Consider the following 23508-nt stretch of genomic DNA (forward strand, 5'->3'; position numbering starts at 1 on the left):
ACTTTAGGGGATGGAGGGATACCTCTGGGAGGATTAGAACATCATCTGTGAATGAATGGAAGAGGATGGTTCCACCTGCCATTGAGTGAGGTTAATATTGCCTTTGGAGGAAGGTAAGAAAAAGTTGTTTATATACCACTGCTCAAATGCATTTACATATCTTACATTAAGATGCACAAACTGCAACATTCTTTTTTGTTTTTACTTTTAATTCCAAATGTCTCTGTTCTCCTCCTCTCTCCTCTCCCAGGTGATCACAGCATAATGTCTCTCCCTCAACCTTCCAAAGAGGATTTAAGCACCGCTCATCTTGAATAAAACCCAGAAAGTCATCCTCATCCAACATGAGAACACTGCAAACGCTCCTGTTTCTTTGTGTCCTGCACCAGGTGAGGTGGTGGCCAATTTTATATGACAAGTGATTTATATTATGATCGGAGAGCAGCATTCAGGTGCTGCTGGCATATTATATAGGCTACATATATTATTTTATTTCCCCTTATTGTTGGCTTGAAGCTGCGGAGAAGGCTTTGCAGTTTTCCCAGCAGGTGTATAATTATTATTCATTATTCATTATGTACCTATTAACCTGTCTAAAAATGATTTATTATATTATCATAGTCTTCGCAATAAATGTCATTAACACTGCAGTTTAACAATTACGTCTTCACAAGTGTAAATTCACATTTAGACTAGGCTTGACATTAATTGACAGTCTGTCTTGTTTATTTATATTTCGATGCTTAGCCAGTTGTTTTAAACATGTTATGTTATTTAGTTGAAGTGTTGGCAATTTTCTAAAACACTATCATAATAAAAACAAGTGGCTAGTTAGTAGTTACTAATTTAAAATAAGTAAAATAAATGTGTGTGTGTGTGTGTATATAATATATATATATATATATATATATATATATATATATATATATATATATATATATATATATATATATATATATATATATATATATATATATATATATGTGTGTGTGTGTGTGTCCATGCGTGTATGTTTCAGTTTAATAACTGTATTTTGGTGACCTGTTATAGAAATGTCAATACCAATTTTGTTAACTGGGATTCCAAATTTGCAGGGCTGTGATGTTGGCACATGGCCAACAATTAGGCTATATGTGTTATATATTGTTGAATAATATTCAGCAATATGCATAAACTCTTATGTTCCTTATACTCACGAAGCATTCAACTATGTTTATCTTTTTTTGCCACTGTAAGGCTTTCTTGAGAAACTGTACAATTCGTAAAACAGTAAATGTTGTACCGAAATCCAAACGGATTACCTTATTCCAATTAAGGGTTATTTGTCATTCATCACACTTATAATTACACTGCGTCGTTAAGCATTCCGTATTATTCTAAAAAATTTAAATGTAGTTAAATAATAGTTCAGAAAATCCCCCACTGCTAAGATTTCGCAGGGTTTTCATTTTAGCCAACTCTTGAGGAGTTATTATTCCTTTCTATTCTTATATCGTCTCTGTCGGGTGGACAAAGCTGTTACCTTTCAGGATTCAAATCCCCAAAATAGCAAAAGCAGCAGATCTACAAGCTCAAAACGCATCGTGTCGCGCCGCGTTTCGAGCTTGCAGATTTGCTACTTTTGATGCATTTGTGTGACGGTGTAGTATGATCAAGTAGGTATATGTCAGACTGCAGTCTGGCACCGTATGTTGGACGGCAGCCTCTGTCATTTAACACCTGATTTATATGTATCACACCGAAAATAGCCGATCTACACAGCTCACGGCGTTGTGAGCTTGTAGATCAGCTATTATCAGTGTGAGACAATGCAGCAACCAAGTATGAATCCCTGCTTTATAGAATCATCATTCGTGACCAGGCCAGCAGTATTATTATTATCCGCTTTCACAAATCACTTCATCATGTGGCCATTTGTGGTCAATGGCAATCAATGCACTTGTGCAGGTTTGACCCTCTTGGTTTGAACCTCAGGCTTTTGATGTTCGAATTGTCTTTGCTGTAATGAGATAGGTCTGGGTCAACGACAAGCGGGGGCCAAAGAAAATGACAGTCAAGTGCGATGCGCGGTCGTGAGGAATCACATGCCACAAAAGCTGTTTCCAAAGCTCTCGAGTCTGTATTTACACGAGACAAACGTATACAATATGACTGAATCATAAATCCACGCTTAGCCATGGGAAATTATTTTGTATTTACCGGAGATTGCTCGTCTTAAGCTGTTGGGTGAAAGCCCCGTTGTGGCCTTTAATGCTGTTTTCATTGCGTGACTAAGCTCTCCAAAGAAAGATCACGCGATTTAGGGACATACTAAAAAAAGGTTTTAATGTTCATTTCTTTCCCCAGCAAAGGCTGCAGATAGCTAGATACTGTGTCCCGCATCGGGTAGCTGAATACAGCGAACACTTTATCGGCCTCAGTGCTTTATTGAGTTTAGCAATGCCCCGAACCCGAACCAGAAAATGATTGAATACGTTTTTTTCCCCCATCAACGCCATCCTCAGCGAGGTGCCTGTTTAAAGATAGCCTTGAGGTGTGCCGACGCTATAGCCACAGACCGTGCTGTCTGTCTGGTCTGGGCTGAGGTTGTAATGGGCCTCGTGCCTTTGGGAATTCTTCTCCCTCCAGAGAGACTGGAGCCTGGCTCCCCGGAGTGTCTTCCTTCACACGCCTCAGTACACCCCCCCCCCCCTCCCCTCCCAGCGGAACCCACTGCTGGCTGCCGGGGACATATTGGCCCTTATTAAATACCACCCTATGTCACGGATGTTGGCAGATGCTTCAGCAGCGAGCCAACGCTCACGCACGCACACATGCACACACCCACGCACGCGCGCAAAACATGCATCGTACAGTGAGAAAGAAGTGTGGCCACGGCATCCATCTGTGTGCCGTGTACCCCGGGGACAGATAAGAGGGTCAAAGCTTCGCTATGAGAATCCATTCTTCCTTATGACATCTTCTGCAGTCTCAACCTCCGAGGAGTGACAGCGGAACAATGTAGATGAGGACAAAACCTACTTGAGCTTTTTGCTCTCTGCCATCATCCCCACCCCCCTCCCCCCCTCCCCACCACCACCACTCTGCTGGCTTTCATTCTGCAGATTTTTAAGGCAGAGAGAGGGAAGTGGGGTGGAATCTGTGTGTTTGTGCAAAAGAAAAATCCTGAGTGTGTTAGTTTAAACGTGGAGAGAGTGTTTCGCAACACCGCTCTGGATTAGCGTGGCGAGGAGACGATGACAAAGTCTATTAGGCCTCTGTGTCTGTCTGACTGACTGGCTGCTAGGGAAGCGCCGCTGTTTGGTAATATTATGTCACAACAAAGCGTCCATGAATGGGCCCGTGTCAAGAGGATCAGTGCTAGCATAGAAATGCATAGCGTGCAGTGTTGCCAAGTCTGCTCATTAGAAGCGACTAGCTTTGGGCTTGTTGTTCTGTAAAGTCACATGTAAATATTGGTTAGTTGCGGGTTGTGGTTTGTTTCTAAAGTGTAGTTGATTATTTGGGCTTGTTGTCTAATGTTGTTTAAACCAGTGGTTCTCAAATTTTCACATCAAAGACCCCAAAATTGATATGTATTTGCCCCCCCACCTAAAAGCATGTTGTGACCCCTGTACCAGATTTGTGTTGTTAAAAATGTGTTTTTAAAAATGAAAATTCAAAATGTTTCACTTTTTTTCAAGATTTGTTTTGAAAATAGCAGATCTACAAGCTCACAACGCATCGCGATGAGCTTGTAGATCGGCTATTTTCAAATATCCAATTGTGGCCAATTAGTCACTTCTTTTGGGTTTGTTTTCATAGACCTAGTTGCTTATTTCTCTTGCAAAATCTGGCTAATCTTATTGCGTGTCTCCCTTTCTTTGTTAGCATATAGCGCAAAAAGGCCCAGCACATGGCCAATGATATGTGAACATAAGGGCGTGATGCATGAAAGTGACATGGTTCCGGCTGTGCATGAGCGAGCAGGAGAAGACATCTTGTCTCTTTGTCTGCGGGCTCTACACCAATTAGAGTCCGTCCTACAACGTGAACAGGCATCACATTTAACCACTTTAACCCTACTACTATAGTATATACTTCACCGTACTACGAATAGCAAAACAAATAGCCAATCTATAAGCTTGCAACATATCATGATGCCACGTGCTGCGAGCTTGTAGATCTGCTATTTTCACTGTTATAGATAATTTCTTTTTGGTCCATTTTTGCCTATATAATGACATGTCCAAAATAGGTACGCCATGCAGTGTTGAAAGTGGTTAAACAGATTTATTTCATTTCAATGTTTCATTCGAAATGTTTGCCCTGGAAATTCTATAGAATGACAATATCAGAAATAGATTGTTACTGTTAAGTAACTGTGCAGTTTAGTATTCTCGTAGGTTAATAATCTACCAGAGCCTTTTTTTATCCCATAAATCTTTTTGAAGACTGAAGCCCAATTTAGACTTTGTTGTATGACAGCGTTGCAGCCCGAAAATCGCCGATCTATAAGCTCACAATGTGTCGCGTCCACGACGCGTTGTGAGCTTATAGATCTGCTATTTTCGGTCGACGACGCCATCCTACGACGACGGAGCATGTAACTTAGGCATGAGACGGCGCAGCTCGATTCAAAGTCGGAAAAAGTGGTTATTTTTTTTTCTCCACATGTTTATCCCCGTCTCCCTAACAAAACACAGAGTCTGCATCAATTCCCTCTCTCTCCAAGGGCCCCTTCACCCTCTTTTCCCCTTCTTCCTCACGCTCAATTAGGTCTGAGTTCATTATTTATTTATTGTATATTTAAAGGCAACCGACACCGGGCGGGACGACGTGTAATAAAATGTACAGTGGTGGTTGTGGGGATTAGCAGGATGCCTCTTTAATCTCGACGCCTCTGATAATACGGCATGGGCTGATTGATTAGTTTTTCAGGAAGCTTATGTCAGAAAAACCTAATCCGTCTTTGGATTGTGCCACAGCCTTGTAAGGTTTTTTTTTTTTTCTCCCCTCTCCTCCGTTGCTCCGCCACTTTATCATGGCGGCGAATTACAGAGCTGCTGGGCTGTGATAAGGTCCTCGTTCTCTTTCAGAGCACCCCCACCCCACACCCGCCCATCCCATCCTATCCCCCCCCCCCTCCCCAAGCCCCCCACACAAACCCCCTCCCTCCCTATCCCTCTGGACAATAAGAAAAAAAGGGGAAAAAAGAGAAAAGAATCAGTGTTTATATTCTTCACACCCCTGGCGCAATGGTCCTGCTCCTCACACCCCTCTCTCAGGATTTGCCTTGTAAAAGAGAGAGAGAGAGAGAGAGAGAGAGAGAGAGAGAGAGAGAGAGAGAGAGGGGGGAGGGGCAGGGAGGGGCAGGGAGGGGGGGGAAGAGAGTGAGAGTCTTCAGTACTTTCAACCTGGCAGCCCTGTTTTTGGGGCGAATGTGTTTTAGGCGAAAATGTCAAATTTCTTTCCAGAAAATGCAAAAGAAAATGTAACCCAATAAGACCTGAGGCCGATTTTACAAATGCCTTCCAAATCAGCAGTTCTCACACTTTCGAGATTTTTCGAAAATGTTCAAAAACAGCAGATGTACAAGCTCGCAGCACGGCACAACGTGACGCGCTGTGAGCTTGTAGATCTGCTGTATTTGAATAGCCAACACTCAAATCTAAAATGACACAGATGCTTTCCCGGTTTTGCAAAAATAGCAGATCTACAAGCTCACATTGCATCACACACACCGATTTTTTAGGCCGTTTTTGCTATCACTATTCATCATCGTACGACAAAGTATATATACTGTATGGCTTATGTGGTTAAAATCTCTAAAATCTCTTTATAAATAAATAAATACCAGTGAAATTTATAGGGAAGAAGAAGACCAAAGAAGGTCTCTGAAGGGACTGTGGCATTCAGGCTGGCAGACTGTTAGAAAACATCTGTGCGTGGGTATTGATTAAACACGGATCGACTGATGCCTGCATGTGTGTATTAGACCAGGTGGACACGGGACACGGCGTCCGTCCAGGGAATCATTTTGGAGCTTTACCATCCCCGCCGATGTGTATCGGCGACTCATATTGGGGTCACAGTCTCTCTAGCCAGAAGGCTCGACGTGGTAATCCCTCATAAACAAAAACCGTCTGTGACATTTGCAGTTCTCAGCCCATATGTTTGGTCTCCTCGGCCCGCTGAACCAAAGGTTGGCCATTTCCCTGCTGGAGAAATCCTCCACAGCCCGCATGGCTTTCCGTCCGCCTTGAGCGACAGTAACCACACCACACCACCACGGGCCCGGTATTGACAAGGACCGCAACGACCTACCAATATCACGTCTTCGGTTCATCAGTCATAATTCTGCATGCTCTGGCAATAAATCCATTGATACGTTTCAGCTGTTGAAATGAAGAGCAAGAGGAGGTCCGCGTGATTGATAGGCCCTCTTGCGATTGGCAATATGGCGACCGTATTGACAACGATGACCCCTGATAGAACGTCTTGCAGCAGGAGAGGCCGTCAAAGCCTGCAATGCTGTACTTCTCCGAGTTCCTCTGATAATAGTTAAACCAATAGGGCATAGCTGTGGCGGCCATTTGGTGGTGCCACAGATAGAAAGCCCATTTGTTTTTCCCATAGAGATTTCTGGAAACCAAGCCACCCAGGCTCCTGGTGAATCATGACCATACAACATTTGATTCTGTGTAAAAACTATATTTGAAAACCGCAAAAAAAATAATGTTTTGACCCAGAATCAAATGTTTTATGGTCATGATTCACCAGGAGCCTGGATGGCTTGGTTCCAGGCTTAAAATTATTTATATAAATATTTTCGGAAACCTCTATGGGAAAGATGAATGGGGTTTCTATCTGTGGCACCACAAAATGGCAACCACTGCTACGCCCTATTGACCATAATATACTTCGTCATACAACAAATAGCAAAAACAGCACATTTTTGTTTTACTATTGTTGAAAACTTTTAAAACTTTTAAATCTTTGGAAATTGTTTAGACCTTTTTAGAAATCGTTAGACGTAGACATTTTTATTTATTTTTACAATTACTTTTTTCATCACCGATAAATGACCTGCCCAAAACAGGGATGCCAGGCTGAAAGTCGTTAATGCTCAACGATGATAGAGGCCATCAAAGCAACTGCAGTCTTGCAGTTCTCCGAGTTCCTCCCGCAATAGTTAATGCTTACGATGAACGAAAGTGCTGAGCTGTTCTGGTAGAGAGGGGGGGCGGGGGGGGGGGGGGGGGGTCTGTTCTGCTGGTCACACCTGCTCTGGCGCCAGGGACATTATGTTTAAATATGATGTTGAATTGGCCGCTTTTTGGTCCACGGCGATGAATTTTTATGGCAGACATGAAGCCCAAGGCACGGCGTTAGATCTAGAAGCTCCGCTGCCTTATGGCGGTGTCATTAACTCTCAGCAGGATCAGCGCCATCCTACACCCTCCTCAGCAGCGCCATGCAGGATGTCGTTGCTGTCGGATGGAAACCTTGTATGTCCAAAACGCTTACTTTTCAGATAATGGGGGAAAAGAACATGTGTTCCAATGGATCCAGTGTAGTTATAATTGAGTCACAAGCTCTTGTTAGTACTTTCCTTTGGTTCAATATTTATAAAAAAAACACCCACAGACACTTTCACAAAAATAAAATCTTAAATTGCAGATCTACAAGCTCACAACGTATCGCATCCCGACACGTTGTGTGCTTGTAGATCTTCCATTTTAGCAAATTTTTATGTGGCATTGTAGTATGACGAAGTAGGCTGTAGTAGGGTATACATAAAAAGTTGAAATATGGATATATGAGGTTTCTGCTCCTTTAGACCAGTGGTTCTCAAACCTTTTCGTGTCAAGGACCCCCAAATTGATGTATTTGGCCGCGGACCCCCATCAGAATTTATTTTCTGCCAGGGACCCCAAGGAGAGAAGATTTATTTTCCAAACATTTTCAATATTTTTCCAAAATGTTTTTGGCCATTTTTGAATGGCCAACATATAAATGGATACAGTGGTTAAAATGATTGCTTTAGAGTCCGCATCCCCTCACAGCATTACTCTGCTGAGCCCCCCCCCCACGCACGCACACACGCACGCACATGCACACACACACACACGCACACACACACACACACGCGCACACACACACTTAGTCAATGCTGCTAAAAACGAGTCATTAATTACTGGTAGTTTCTGTCTTTGTCCAACTCCTGTGTGTGTAGAACAGGGATTCTTAACCTGTTTTATAAGCTCTGAACCACCAGCATATTTTAAACAATCCTCAAGGACCACCCCAACCTTTCTCTCCCTATATAACTATATATGGGGGCGGCAGTGGCTCAGGGGTAGAGTGGCCGGGTAGAATGAACTGGAAAACCACAAGGTTCCCAGTTCGATCCCGGGCTGGGGCGCTCCCCTAGAGTTAGTGTCGAAGTGTCCTTGAGCAAGACGCTGAACCCCTAATTGCTCCCGATGAGCAGGTTGGTGCCTTGCATGGTTTCCTCCGCCATCGGTGTATGAATGTGTGTGTGAAAGGGTTAATGGCACAATCAATGTAAAGCGCTTCGGATAGAAGCGCTATATAAATGCACCATTTACCATTTATATATATATTCTAGTCTTTGGTATGAACACAAGGCCGCTGAGACAACTTCTCCTCGTGGCCAATCAAACTTGGCATAGCCTATGCTGTGAAGCGGTAATCACATGCGTTACAGTGTAAAACCTGGGGTCTGGCCTTGCATGATAATCAGGCTATCGATGGTTCAACAATGTCATACCTCCACTGCTCTATGTCTTTGACAAAGTTGGTATTTACCACCTGGAGTTAAAAAAAGGCAATCACATTTCCACGTTGAGAGCTTTGCAAAAGTGACCTTTTTTAATTAAAAATTGTATTGCGGTGCCTGTATGAGTCGCGATGTGACAGTTTTAGAATAAACATAATAAACATGCCTTCTGATTGTTCCCGGTGTTGTGCGTTCTCTCTCCTACACCTCTGAAGTGTGAGTTCTCCGTTTTACCATGTCTTTTTTAGCCCTAACCAAGTGCTGTCAGCTCCCTTCTGTCTTTGCATAATTATTTCTTGTGAAGTACCTGTTTTCAGAGCTGTTTCCAAGTAAAAGAAAACAACAGAAGTGATGCCTTTTCCCTCTCTCGATTCTTCTTGCAAAGGGCAGCTGTTTCTCCTAAATCAGTCAAGGTTCAATCTGCATAGAGAACAGAAACATTTTGCTCTGTCAAATTTAGCGTATCTGTCAGGGCGAGACGCACGTACAGGAACGAATCAAGGCACAAAACAGCCAAAACGTTTTTGAATTTATCTCCCCGTTTATACACAGTTCTGAGGTGAACAAAACGTGAAATTGAGGTTGTCAAGAAAAGAGAGAGAGAGAGAGAAATCGCTCTGCGAGAGAAACGTCAGGATTACACGTCTGAGATGAAAGCGAGAAAAAACTGAAAGCTGAACACTAAAAATGTGTGTGTGTGTGTGTGTGTGTTACGCGATAAAATACCACAGCTCATTTAACACCCAAGGAGTTCTACAGTACAAGCACTGTTTGCCATCATTTCTGCAGGCAGTGAAATGTACATTATTGGTCAAGAAAGTGATAATTAAGCACACGTGTGGTATATGTGATACAGTATTATCCACCTGAATCCCTCCTATCAGACCCGAGGAGGTGTGCTGCAGGTGTCGGGAGGCATGGTAGGAGTCAGTGCTTTGACCATGTAAGGGGATTACGAAAGTGATGATGCGTTAAAAGGTAACACCTGCCTGAAAGTGAAGTGTTCACGGCTTTACCGCTGTCAGATGTGGCAGCTGCTGAGATAACACAAGTATTCCAGATTACCTGACGGCTCTCGTCTCGTCCCTTCCCTTCGTCTCCTTCCTTTCCCTTCCCTTCGTCTCCTTCCCTTCCCTTCGCCTCCTCCCCTTCGCCTCCAAATTCCCTTCCCTTTGCCTCCTTCCCTTCCTTTCGCCCTCCTTCCCTTCTCTTCGCCTCCGTCTCTTCGCCTCCCCTCTCCTCCCCAATCCCCTCCTCTCCTCTCCCCACCCCCTCCCCTCTCCTCTCCTCTCCTCTCCTCTCCTCTCCTCTCCTCTCCTCTCCCCTACTCTCCTCTCCTCTCCTCTCTCCTCTCCTCCCCTCTGCTCTCCTCTCTTCTCAGGGTGGGTGAATCATTGAGGCTCTTCTTAGCACACCTTCAAACAGTCAGCAGAGAGCACGCCTTGTTAGCACGTCACCATCTTAATGAGAGACGGGTTATTATTAGTGGGTTATCATCAGGTTATCAATTGTAGTTATTATCATCACAAACACCTGACATCCTACATTTTACACAAGCTTTTGCACACTACACTAACTTCCCAAGCAACACAAAAAATAAACTTTCCACTTCACCTCAGCCAGGATTATGTTTGGTTTCAACTTTGATAAAAGAGGAAATGATTTTGGTCTGGGCATCATAGTGTGTTTTCCTTTTGTACTCGTGTGTGTGTGTGTGCGTGACGTGTGTGCGTGCGTGCGTGCGTGCGCATGCGTGTGTGTGTGCGTGTGTGTGTGCGCGTGCATGTGCGTGTGAGTATGAAAGCATACTCACCAGACTTAGAGGTGCAAAGAAACTGTCAGAACACTTTCAAGATTTTTCGAAAATGTTCAAAAACAGCAGATCTACAAGCTTGCAACGCGGCGCGAAGTGACGCACTGTGAGCTTGTAGATCTGCTGTTTTTAAATGGCCAACATATAAAATATGGATAAAGGGGTTGCTGGGGACCCCCTGGAAACCCCTCAAGGACCCCTGGGGGTCCCCGGACCCCACTTTGAGAACCAATGGAATAGCAGACGTGAAGTCCACATTACCAGCTCTGACAGTGTGATAATACCAGTTCCAGAGACGGTTCCAAAATGTGATGGAACCGATTCCGGTTCCCGATCCCAACCCTAGTTACTACTGGCCGAAAACGAGGCAACATGTTACACAGGCTCGCAAGTTGTCTCTGCATACTGGGAGATAGTCCCTGCAGTTAACATGACCCATCATCATATCCTTATTCTGGGGGGCAAACATTCAGCAAAAATATAGGAGATCTACAAGTTCACAGCATGGTGTGTTCTTGTGACGCGTTGTGAGCTTGTCGATCTAAAACATTTGGAGGGAGATGGAGGGAGAAAAGGAGCGGTCCAATTTTGAGGCCTGGGGGACCCACATCAATGAATATATAGAGTTTAACTTAAGTGATTAATGCAACAACAGAAAAAATAATAATAATAATATTAATGATAATAATAATCATCATCAGTGTTGTAAAATGATGTCTAATTCACAGGCAGTAAGCAATAATAAATAGGAGTTACAGGCATGATTTTAAAACAGTAAAACAATATTATTTTAGATATGAAAAAATGTATTTAAAACCTTGCACTGATTTTATGCAGCCTAAACTGTACAATGACACATCGCCACTGATGTCTGTATGGCCAGCAGAGCTCAGTGGCTCATAAGGGGTTAATACAGATATAGCCAGGAGCTACACCACCAAGCCCAGGAATCCTAATCAATACATCTTAGAATCAATTGTAAAACTTAACTTAGAATCAATTATAAAACTTAACTTAGAATCAATTATACAACTAACTTAGAATCTATTATAAAACTGGAAGACAATCTGGGTAAAGAGATGACTGGCAACACTGCTACAGTACTTAGAAATAAAACCTTACTAAAGATCAGTAACTGCCTACAGAATGGATTTGAAAATAGTATCGTCTGCAATACGTAATGTATGTGCTTACTGTATTATAGGTGATAGTCCATTATTCATATAATGAATACACAAGACAGTAGGTCTGGGCGATATGACTTCAAATCAATATCACAATTATTTCAGACTTTTGCCCCGATTACAATTAATGATCGATTGATTGTTGTTTTCTATAGCGAAAATAGCAGATCTACAAGCACACAACACAACATTTCAATATGTTTAACCTAACGTTGTTGAGAGAGAGAAGCTGATTAACAGCCAACCAGTACCAGTATATAAGAATTAAAAAATCTGCACACCTGTATTGCTGCTGCCAAATGTGCATTTTACTTAAGTAACGTTTCGAGCCACCAGGCTCTTCCTCAGACCAGATTGATTTTTGTATTCTTATATAACCCAACAATAAGCACATATTGTTCAGGCCATCCCAAAAAGCTGTCAACAGTAACAGAGCCAGAGAGAGCTGTACTGTGGTGTGGAGTAGGCGAGATGTGGATACTACTCTGATGAAAGCATCAAATTCACAGCTGCTTACTCTGTCTCAGCATTCACTGTCAACACCTTTGCAAAATGTGTAGACACATTAACCCATTCAATCCGAGAACGCATCTGTGTCCTTTTAAGATTGTATCTATAACCATTATTTCATACTTTGGCAATTCAAAAGATATTTTGAGATGGGGTCGGCGGCCAAAAACATAATTTTGAGGGTCCTTGACATTAAACACCTCCCCAGAAGCAAAGATTTGAGTTAAAAATGTTTCAAAATCATATACTGCATGTATTCAAAGATTTACAAAAATGTGCAAGCAGATCTACAAGCTCATTGCGTGGCACTGGGTGTGAGCTGCTATATCTGCTATTTTTTTAATAGCCAAAGTATAAAATAATGGTTATAGCTAAAAAAAAATCTAAAATGACACGCAGATGCGTTCCCGGATTGAATGGGTTAGCTGAACTGTTAATGTGTACAAAGCTGGTGACATGTACTCAATTAGCTGATACCCCATTTGCAAGCCCTGCAGAAGCTGTCATCACTAAGAGACGATGAGGTACTGTATGACAAGAAACATAACACGTTGTCATTGTTGACTTGGAACAGCGGTTCCCAACCTTTTATAGATTGGGGCCCACTTGAAAATCGTGTGTTCGCGGCCCACCCATCTGACCACTTACTTAACACAGCAGCCCAATGTACTGTATGTGAGTTGTAAAGCATAGCCATCGAGGTGAGGTTCGGAGCTGTCAGAAATAGACGGCAAAGCTCCTATTACGTACATCTTACTTACTGACAATGTTTTCATCCAATGTGAGTCTTCGACTGGTCACTTACAGCAGTGGTTCTCAACCAGTGGTCCGGGGACCACCAGTGGTTCTTGAGGGGGTTCCAGGTGGTCCCCAGCTAAATGATGGAGAGTTGGTAACCAAATGGACCCTTATATATCTTTAACTCTTGAGAGCGTAAAATGAAACCAAATGGACCCTTACGGGTCCATTTGGTTTCATTTCATGCTCTCAAGAGTTAAATGATTGTTAAACATCTGCATTACTTAATTAAATAATTGTTATTTTGATCAACGTTTGCCTGTTATCTCTCCTAATGGTACCACATCAATACAATACAAGTCTTAGGTCTGAGAGTCTAAATCACATCAAACGGTGGTCCGTGGCTCAAATGCCCAATAAATAATGGACCTCGATATAAAAAGGGTTGAAAACCACCGAGTTACAGTGTTCTCACAGTCACACACACGTACTCACACGCACCACATTCATGTCAGACGGATATTCATCAATTGTTTCCTCATTAACACATTGAATGCCAGTCGCGTAGATCTACGCGAACCTATTTAAAGCCGCAGCGTGCCAGTCGCGTAGATCTACGCGAACCGCCGATTCCCATTGTAATGGCCCCAGGTGCACTTTCCGAATTTTTTTGATCCATTTCCGTTTCCGGTTTCCGGTCGGAAACAGAATTATTCGGGTTCCGGTTTTTTCGATCGTATCCGCTTCCTGTCTGGGATCCTGTTTAAAACTCGATTTTCTCGGTTGTTGTTTTTCTCCTCGCTGATCACTGTTTACCGTTGATCGGCTGTATCTTCAAGATGGCGGCACGGATTTGGAAACTATTTTCGCTGGCCGTTTCTCACGGATCCGCCGTGTGTTTAGAACCAAATGAACGCGCACTTTTAACTTATTTAGCGAGGTCTGTGGCGACATGAAAAAAACTAAAAAACAACAATAAAACGCTGGCACTGGTGAGTACATTATGAGATTAAACTCTGGCATGGAATGTGTTAAGAGTCAAGTCATTAGATCCTGCCGGCCACTGTGAATATTCAATAAGAAGAACGCATCTTAAATACCATAATCATGCATTTAAGCCAGCGGGTCGATACCCATTTAGACCCATGACACCTGCAGCAGAAGACTTATGGTATTAAAGTCTGAGTATTAAGCAGCATCAAGCTGGACCACGTTGTGGCCTATCGCACTCTCATAGGGGTCAGGTGGTAATGGCCTTATAGGGATTATACTATGGGACTGTAGATAGGCTGCACATACATACAGTAGGCTACACACTCACAGACAAACTTGCGCTGTTGTACGGATAAACGTGCCGACACACACATGCACGCACCCACGCGCACGCACGCACACAAACACACACACACCCCCACACCCCCCCCCCCACACACACACACACACACACACACACACATTATTGACCAGTGGTGGAAAAAGTACTCAAATGTTTTACTTAAGTAAAAGTATCAATACTGCAATGTAGAAGTACTCTGTTACAAGTAAAAGTCCAGAATTCAAAATGTACTTGAGTACAAAAAGTATTGGTATCAAAATGTAGGCCTACTTAAAGTATTAAAAGTAAAAGTACTAAAATGTTTGAAAATAGCCGATCTAGCTCACAACACGCGTTGTGAGCATGTAGATCGTCTATTTTCAAATAGCCTAGGTATAAAACAGGGCTAAGGTGGATAATGTATGTTTTATAATGTAATAATCTATATCTGCAAAGTAACTAAAGTTTTCAAATAAATGTAGTGGAGTAAAAGTGCAATATTTGCCTCTGAGATGTAGTGGAGTACAAGTAAAAGTAAAGACAATTGGAAATACTCTAGTAAAGTAAAAATACCTCAAAATTGTACTTAGTACAGTACTTGAGTACATGCACTTAGTTACTTTACACCACTGTTCTTGACACACAGGCTCTGCAGACACATAAGCAGGTAATGCAACACACCCACAAACGCGCGTTCCAAACGCATGCAATCCATGCATCAACCGGAGCCCTGAGTGACAGGTAAGATGCCCGCAGTGTGGATTTGCTGTTGCGATCCTCCTCTTCAGCGGGCTGAAACACCTGCCATGTGCTCCCCTGGCCGGCCCTCTGATTAAGAGTGATTGCCGTGGAGCGTGAGGCTGTTGCAACCATCAGGGCAGCAATCTATTCTGCAGGAACGGCGTAGGACTGACTGCAAGCGCCCCGGCTGCCCAGCTGCCCCGGAGAGCCTCCAGGGCTCTTTTCTCTCTCTCTCTCTCTCCCCCTGGAACCCAGGCTCTTTGTGTGAATCATTCACTACAAATGATATCGTCGCTGACGGGCAGAAACCTCTTATCTCCATATTCAAACTTTTTGCGTGTTTTTCCCCCGGTAAATTAACGCCCTACTTGATCATACTACAGCATCACACGAAAATATCAAAAGTAGCAGATCTGCAAGCTCGAAATGCGGCTCGAGCTTGCAGATCTGCTACTTTTGCTATTTTTGAATCCTGAAAAGTAACAGTTTTGGACATATGAGGTTTCAACCCGACAGAGATGATATGCCCCCTGTTAACGTCAGGGAGAGGACGGGTCATAGGCGGTTTCGTGGGGGTGATAGGGTTGAAGAGACAGACTGGCTTAGTATGAATGAAGCGGATTGTCATGTTTAATGCTTGAGAGAACGAGGCTTGAGTCGATCCCTCAGCAAACTGCAGGTTGCCGCTATATAGCACTGTGGCCATGCAGCGACCGGTTCTGTGGTCATTTCATTGATCAACAAGCTCAGAATATAGAAAAAAAAGAGAGAAAGGAGCACCATCTGTTTGGCTGGATTAAAAATCCCCAATAAGGTGCTCTTTGGTACAAGTGGGTGACAAAATTGATTTGCGAAAAAAGGAAGAGACTAACCAAGGAAAAATTTAAAAGCTTATAATAGTCTGGATAATGCATGGCAAGAATAAAATATACACATACAGTACACGCGTTGTGGCAACAACGCCTTCATCAAAATGTGTTGCGTTGCAATCAGCTATTTTCGGCGAAGAGATTTGGTGTAGAGGGAAAGAAGGAGCGTACCAAGTATTATAGACCCCCGGGGCGACTCTGGTCAACTAAGTATATAACGGCTTATTAAGCCAGTATCATTTGCGCGAGACAATCCACATTTCTTACCGACGAAAGGCATCAAGTTAATGACGCTTCAGACGCAGAAAATTAGCAGAGAAATGAATTGCACCACCAACGTGAGGTCAATTTGCACAGATAAATCCATGAAGAACAGTGGAGTGCATCGTCGGAGCTGCACTGCTTGCACCGACGAGCAGGTTAATTGCCCATTTTGTTTATTGTGAGGAAGATGTCTAAAACCAATTCTCCCCAGGCACATCCCCCCCCCCCCTGCCTTATGTGCTGGAGGCAGGGGGGGGAAGAAAAATCGGGTCCATGGAAAAAAACACGACAGATGATTATTGTCGTTCTCAAGTAGCAAGGTGCAAAAAATAGAACTTTGGGGAGACAATGAGGATGACACAGCATAGCACTGATAGACAGAAAATAGAGGGGTGGTGGCAGTGGTGGAAAAAGTACTCAAATGTTTAACTTAAGTAAAAGTATCAATACTGCAATGTAGAAATACTCTGTTACAAGTAAAAGGCCTGTGTTCAAAATGTTACTTGAGTAAAAGTACAAAGGTATTGGCATCAAAATATACTTAAAGTACCAAAAGTAAAAGTACTAAAATGTTTCAAAATAGCAGATCTGCAAGCTCACAACGCGAGCTTGTGGATCGGCTATTTTCAAATAGCCTATATATAAAACAGGGCTAAAGTGGTTAATGTATGTTTTATAATATAATAACTTATATCTGCAAAGTAACTATAGCAACTAAAGTTTTCAAATAATTGTAATGTAGTAAAAGTACAATATTTGCCTCTGAGATGTAGTGGAGTAGAAGTAAAAGTATTGAAAATTGGAAATACTCAAGTAAAGAAGAAAAATACCTCAATATTGTACTTAAGTAGTAAATATAGTGAGTAAGTACGTAAATATACTTAGTTACTTTACAACTCTGAGTATGACACAGCATAGCACTGATAAATAGAAAGAAAAGAGATAGGAGTGGTGGGGGGTGCTTTTGAATCGTCACGAGTGTGTGCCAAGTTGAGAAAGCTAAACATCAGATTTCCAGTGACGCCATCAAAAACCAGGTCTGCAGCCTAGCCCGCGGCCCAGAACCCATCACTGCGGAGCGCTATATGTCGCCGGCCAGGCTTCGGCTCGCCCACAAAAAAAAATGCAATTTAACGGCATCTCCTCGGATGATCCAGCGAGCCAGATGTCACTGGCTTCTTAATAACTTTCTAGAGGCTAGTTCTGGTCACTGTGGCAATTACCTTTATGTCAGGCCTCTAAAAGATATGTCTGCCCATGGGACAAGCAGGCAGCCAGCTCCATAATGCTCATTACAGATGAATGTCCAGCCTGATTCATCCTGACCAGTGTGTGGCTGGCTTCCTATCGTTGCTCCACTGTCAGTCCACGAGTCCCACCATCACCTCTAGTTATTACTGACTGCCGCATTATCAACTCACACGTGTGTGCTGTAAGGCAGTGGAGGAAAGTAACTAAGTACTGTATTTACTTAAGTACTGTACTTATGTACAATTTTGAGGTATTTTTTTAATTAATCAAATTAATTTGTTTTATGGAAATTGTGGCACATCACATTAGAAAAGCTTAATCGAGTCAATAGAATTTCCTCATTATTGCAAGTTTATACACTCGATTGAAGTTGAAAGTACAGATCTACAAGCTCACGACAACGCATCTGTGAGCTTGTAGATCTGTTATTTTTGGCAAAGAGATTTGGTGTAGACAGCTGTTTCACTGAGACTAGAGGGTTCAAGTGGTTCATTTTGAGAAACTTATTATATTATTTCTTAAGGTTTGCTAGACAGCTGTATGGACTCATAACACATAACCATAATCTACTGATCAATGGCAATTAGTGCCAAACACAGTAAAAAAAAACCTGTTAATTTAAAATGGACCCTCATGGGGCTATTCTTTACACTCAAGAGTGTGAGAATTTTTTTAGTGCAGTATCTACTCCTAATGCCTACAGAAAGGAAGTAAGTACTGTATATTGTCTCTGTCGGATGGAAACCTCATGTCCAAAACTGTTACTTTTCAGGATTCAAATTCAAAAGCATCAAAAGTAGCAGATCTACAAGCTCAAGCTTGTAGATCTCCTACTTTTGATGCTTTTGTGTGACGCTGTAGTATGATCAAGTAGGGCGTTAATTTAGGAAAAAGCACACAAAGTTAAAATATGGAGAAAATATGAGGTTTCTGCCCGACAGCAACGATATGTACAACCAGTTCATAGTGTTCCTTGATGTTGGCAGGGTGCTTGCTTTACTGTGGTTTGTGCTGTGGAAATGATTTTCAGCTCAATACTGTAAGTCTGAGGTTTTTATCATAACAATGTGTCGTTTCAAGTTAGCCTGGACTGCCTATAGCACCAGCATAGCAACTCAGATTAAGCAATCTTAATTAAGCCTTTGTGGATTAATTCTCCTTCATTAGACCTTGGGATTTTTTGTGGCTTGTTACGTAGAAACTCTTATTCCTGTAGTTTAACTTAGGAAGAAAATAACACTTCCTTCACAGTGTTTGTGTGCGCGTGCTGGCTTTCGGGGTCTCTGTGCCTCATCTCTCGCAGGGCGCTAGTATTTAGAGGTCCCCTGCTATGTGATCCACTGTGTTGTCACAGCAATTTCCCCAGTTGCTCATCATACTTAAAGATGCCTCTCTCTCATTTAAAATTATAATCATCCTCATACAAAGCTCACCTGAGGTTTTTACACAGAAAAAAAGGAACATTTGGTTTCCCCCTATATCTTGAAGCTGCGCCGCTTGAGACACGCAATGTGTAATGAATATTTTATGCTGGTAGGGTATAGACGACAGTGTTGCCATGTCTGCTTATTATAAACGACTTTGGGCTTGTTTTTTCTGTTAAAGTCACTTGTAAATATTGGTAGTTGCGGGTTGCGTTTTTTTGGCCTTGTTTTTAAACCAGTGGTTCTCAAACATTTTCATGTCAAGGTCAAGGACCCCCCAAATTAATATGTATCTGTCCGCAGACACCCATCTGAAAATAATGTTGTGCCAGAGAGCCACGCAACCCTAAAATGTTTCAAATGTATTCCAAATATTTCAACATTCCAGATCTTTTTGAAAATAGCAGATCTACAAGCTCACGAGTCACATCGCGACACGCTGTGAGCTTGTAGATGTATAATTCATTGTATATACTGTAGATTTAAAGTGCTCATGTGGCCTAGTCGCTTCTTTTGTACTTGTTTTCATAGACCTGGTTGCTTATTTCTCTCGAAAAATCTGGCAACACTGGAAAGACTAGTACCATTCCTTCTGTTTTCACAGCAGTGGAGCAGTTCCCCCTATAGGGACTGCACACTGTCTCACTGACTTTAATGCTCATCGTGCCCCACTATTCATGGCGTTCCAAGGAGCCAAATCGAATTAACAAGCGAGAGCTGCCACAAGATGCTGTTAAATTGCGATATCAGTGGGGAAATGTGGGGGAATGGAATTGGTTGATTAAATGCCTGTGAATTTGATGAGCCACGCGGCGGGACGTTATTACGGTGTTTCCCCATTCATTTGTGTTTATGGGGGAATTGTCTTAATTAAGCATCGTCGTGAGGAGTGATAGATAGATGGCCCGGGCCAGCCAGTCGTCTGTGGGAGAGACGCATTGATTTCACATTATACACGTCCAGGGCTCTCAAATAGCACAGCCATTATGCCCTGCTTTCCACATTAACGTGTCGCCGCAGTGTGGGTCAGCTCAGCTCGGCGACAGCAGCATTCCTTTACAACAAAATTCACATCATAAGTTATGCGCCATTACAACACGCTAGGGTATTTTAATTATTCAACATCTGCCGTGGCACATATTGCATTTTTTATTTGACAAATGGATACAGATGTGGCGGAAATAGTGTGATGCAGTATAACAAAACAAATGGCAAGTATAGGCGGACCTGGTTTTGTCGGCTGTGTACACATGTGCTTCAATTAAGCTTACAGCAAAATTATAATTACTCTAGAAGTAGCGTTTAGCAGGCTCTGTGAGATTTCAAGCAGCCGTTGCTCAGTGCTTTCACATCTGTTTCTCGCCGTGATCCCTAAAACCGGGCCTGGGGAAAGCCAGCACAACTAATTACTAATAAAACTAGCTAAGCTTATTGCCATGAATTATTAAAGTTTTATCTAAAGTAGACCAGGAATCACTCCTCAAGCTAAAACGGGCTTTGAGGTGCAAGGAGGGATGACAGTTCTGCACTGTATGTCTGGATTAGAACTCTTGAGTTTTCCCACTTTACGACTTTTGAAGTCTGTGCTATTGTTGTTGGGAATATTTAGAACAGTAGTTCTGAAAGTCGAGGCCGGGGACCCCCAGAGGGGTCCTTCCCAGCATAATTAGTTAATATATCATCAAAGTTGAACCAGTTTAACCCTCATTTATACTTCAGCTATTCACATAAGTTACACAGTTAGTTACACATTAAAGATGTAGTGCAATCTCCTATTTTTGAACAATTGGACCCCCCCCCCCCCCAGGGATCCAGGGGCTAATTTTAACCACTTTATCCATATGTTATACATTGGCAATTGCAGCACGTCACTTCGTGCCGCACTGCAAGCTTGTACATCTGCTATTTTGGAACATTTAAAAAAATTACCTTGAAAGTATTGGAACATTTTTGAATGATTTTGACATTTTTTTTACACAAATCTTCTCTTCTGGGGGTCCCTGGCACAAAACATTTTCAGATGGTGGCCCACGGCCAAATACACATCAATTTGGGGGTCCTTGGCACCAAAAAGTTTGAGAACTAGTGTTTTAGATTAGAAGACCCATGGGGCCCATTATTCACACAGTATCAGAATAGTTCTGATCTGGGAGCAGTTTTCCTATTAAGGCCTGGGGAGATTTCATGCACTCTCTCTGACCTGATTAGTCATTCCAAATACTGTCATTCTCAGAAGGTTTTCACAAAAATGTGAATTTTATTAGTGTGCGTTGAAATTGATTGCCATCTCCATTAATTAAACACTATATACTTTGACAGGGGTCGCCCAGTGGTCTATAATTGACACCCACATTTTTTTCCCTCTACAAAAAAGTTTAAAGTCTGCCATAAATAGCAGATCTATAAACTCAAAACGCGTCAGAAGAGCTTGTAGATCTACTATTTTCGCTGAATGTTTGCCTATTGACATGCACAGAATAGGGATTTACAATTAAGGCATTTAGCAGACACTTAATCCAGAGCGATTTACAGTAAGCAAGGTAAACACAAGGTAATCAAATGCATAGAGACAGTGTAGTGCCTCAGTAATCCAGGATCACAGAATGATCTCAGTAATCTAGGGATACAAGGGTTCATGTGGTTAAAATCTCTATACTTAAGTAAACTAACACTTAGTTGATTGGGGACAGCTTCGTACTCGGTCTTCTTGTGTTGACGACGCATTGTGACAACACCACATTGTGAGCTTGTAGATCTGCTATTTTCCCTGAACGTTCTCCCCAGAATAGGGATTAGCGGTTTAACATTTCGAATGCAGACGGAGAATTGTCAGAGGTTATTTGATTGAATATTTAATATCGTCTCCGTTGGGTGGAAACCTCATGTCCAAAACAGGTACTTTTCAGGATTCAAATTGAAAAACTGCAAAAGTCGCAGATCGACAAGCTGAAAACGCGTCGCTTTGCGCCGCGTTTCGAGCTTGTAGATCTGCTACTTTTGATGCTTTTCTGTGACGCTGTAGTATGATCAAGTAGGGCCGTTGATTTACGACAAAAAACACACAAAAAGTTTCAAATATGGAGATAAGAGGTTTAGGCCCGACAGCAACATATTTTTCAAATTTCTTTATGCTTTCTGTGTCACTGAACTCTCTCTCTCCTGTGTCCTTGTGTGTTCTCTCTGAAGGTTGCGTGCAGGAAAGCAGCGCAGGGAGGAGCGGCAACGGAAATCATAGAGTGGGGGGAGAGCGAGAGCGAGCAGAAGTTCTCTCCCACGGGGGCCAGCCCACGCATCCTCAACCCCCTGCGGCTGTTCGCCAGGGGCTCCCCAGGGCTAAAGAGCCACATGAGGGAAGTGACATATTTGGAGAACACGGAGGACTTCTGGGACTGGTTATCCAACCAGACAGATGTTCAGGGGGGCGCGGTGCAGGCCCGGGCGAAGCGCCGGCCCATCGTCAAGACCGGCAAGTTCAAGAAGATGTTCGGCTGGGGCGACTTCCACTCCAACATCAAGACCGTCAAGCTCAACCTGCTGATCACGGGCAAGATCGTGGACCACGGCAACGGCACGTTCAGCGTGTACTTCCGCCACAACTCCACGGGCCAGGGCAACGTGTCGGTCAGCCTGGTGCCGCCGTCCAAGGTGGTGGAGTTCGAGCTCGCCCAGCAGTCCACCGCCTCGCTGGAGACCAAAGACACCAAGTCCTTCAACTGCCGCATCGAGTACGAGAAGACGGACCGCAACAAGAAGACCGCTGTGTGCGGCTTCGACCCGTCCAAGGTCTGCTACCAGGAGCACACGCAGAGTCACGTGTCCTGGCTGTGCTCCAAACCCTTCAAAGTCATATGCATCTACATAGCCTTCTACAGCGCGGACTATAAACTGGTGCAGAAGGTGTGCCCCGACTACAACTACCACAGTGACCAGCCCTACTCCTCTACAGGGTGATCTGGCCGTTTTGGTAGCATGTGTCCCCCCCCCTCCCCGATTTCTCTCTCTTCCCTTAGAGCTAATGTCAACCTGAAATCAACCTCTAAGCTCCCATATCCCCTTGATACCAACCTACACAATGAGACAGCTGGACGGGCAATTAACATGCTTTCTAAATGGAGTTGAACTGGATGCGCCGCCGAGGAATTTGGTTTATTTATTCAAATATTTTGTATACTTATACACCGGCACATAGGATGAAGATTTTAGGCTCACAAGGTGTCCAGGGACTAGAAACTAAGGGCAGTGGTTCTCAACTGGTTTTGCACTGGGACCTGAGTGTATTGCATTGACCATGAAGTCAGGAATCGATGTATAGATACAACATTAAACAACAACATAAATCATTGCCCCCACAAGTCGGTCAGAATATCTGGGGACCTACAACTGGGTCCTGATCCACTGGTTGAGAAACGCTGGTCATGGGGTTGATTTGGTATTCTTGTTTGCTCCACAGCCCCTGGGCGATCCCATGTTCTGTGACACCTCCTCATCACATGTGTTCCTCTGTAAAGCCTTGGTAATTAGTACTCTGTCCAGATGTGTTCCACTAGGCTAGGCTACCGGCAAGACTTGGATTTCCTGCTTAAACTACATTGTTCTGCTTCTGTACCAGTAGAT

The 23508-nt window shown here is 43.1% G+C and overlaps 1 protein-coding gene across 1 annotated transcript; it reads left to right on the plus strand.

Annotated features, from left to right (window-relative positions):
* Nucleotides 1-338: 338 nt before the first annotated feature.
* Nucleotides 339-22845, plus strand: LOC308106034 (neurexophilin-2-like; the record flags this gene model as incomplete). The annotated part of the gene is made up of 2 exons (XM_080457031.1): nucleotides 339-389; nucleotides 22081-22845. Exons 1-2 carry the CDS (start codon nucleotides 345-347, stop codon nucleotides 22843-22845), a joined length of 810 nt encoding a protein of 269 aa, XP_080313157.1. The 5' UTR covers nucleotides 339-344.
* Nucleotides 22846-23508: the final 663 nt, after the last annotated feature.

The sequence above is a fragment of the Gymnoscopelus braueri genome (assembly GCF_963280865.1).
Source record: "Gymnoscopelus braueri genome assembly, chromosome: 18".
Taxonomy (NCBI): domain Eukaryota; kingdom Metazoa; phylum Chordata; class Actinopteri; order Myctophiformes; family Myctophidae; genus Gymnoscopelus; species Gymnoscopelus braueri.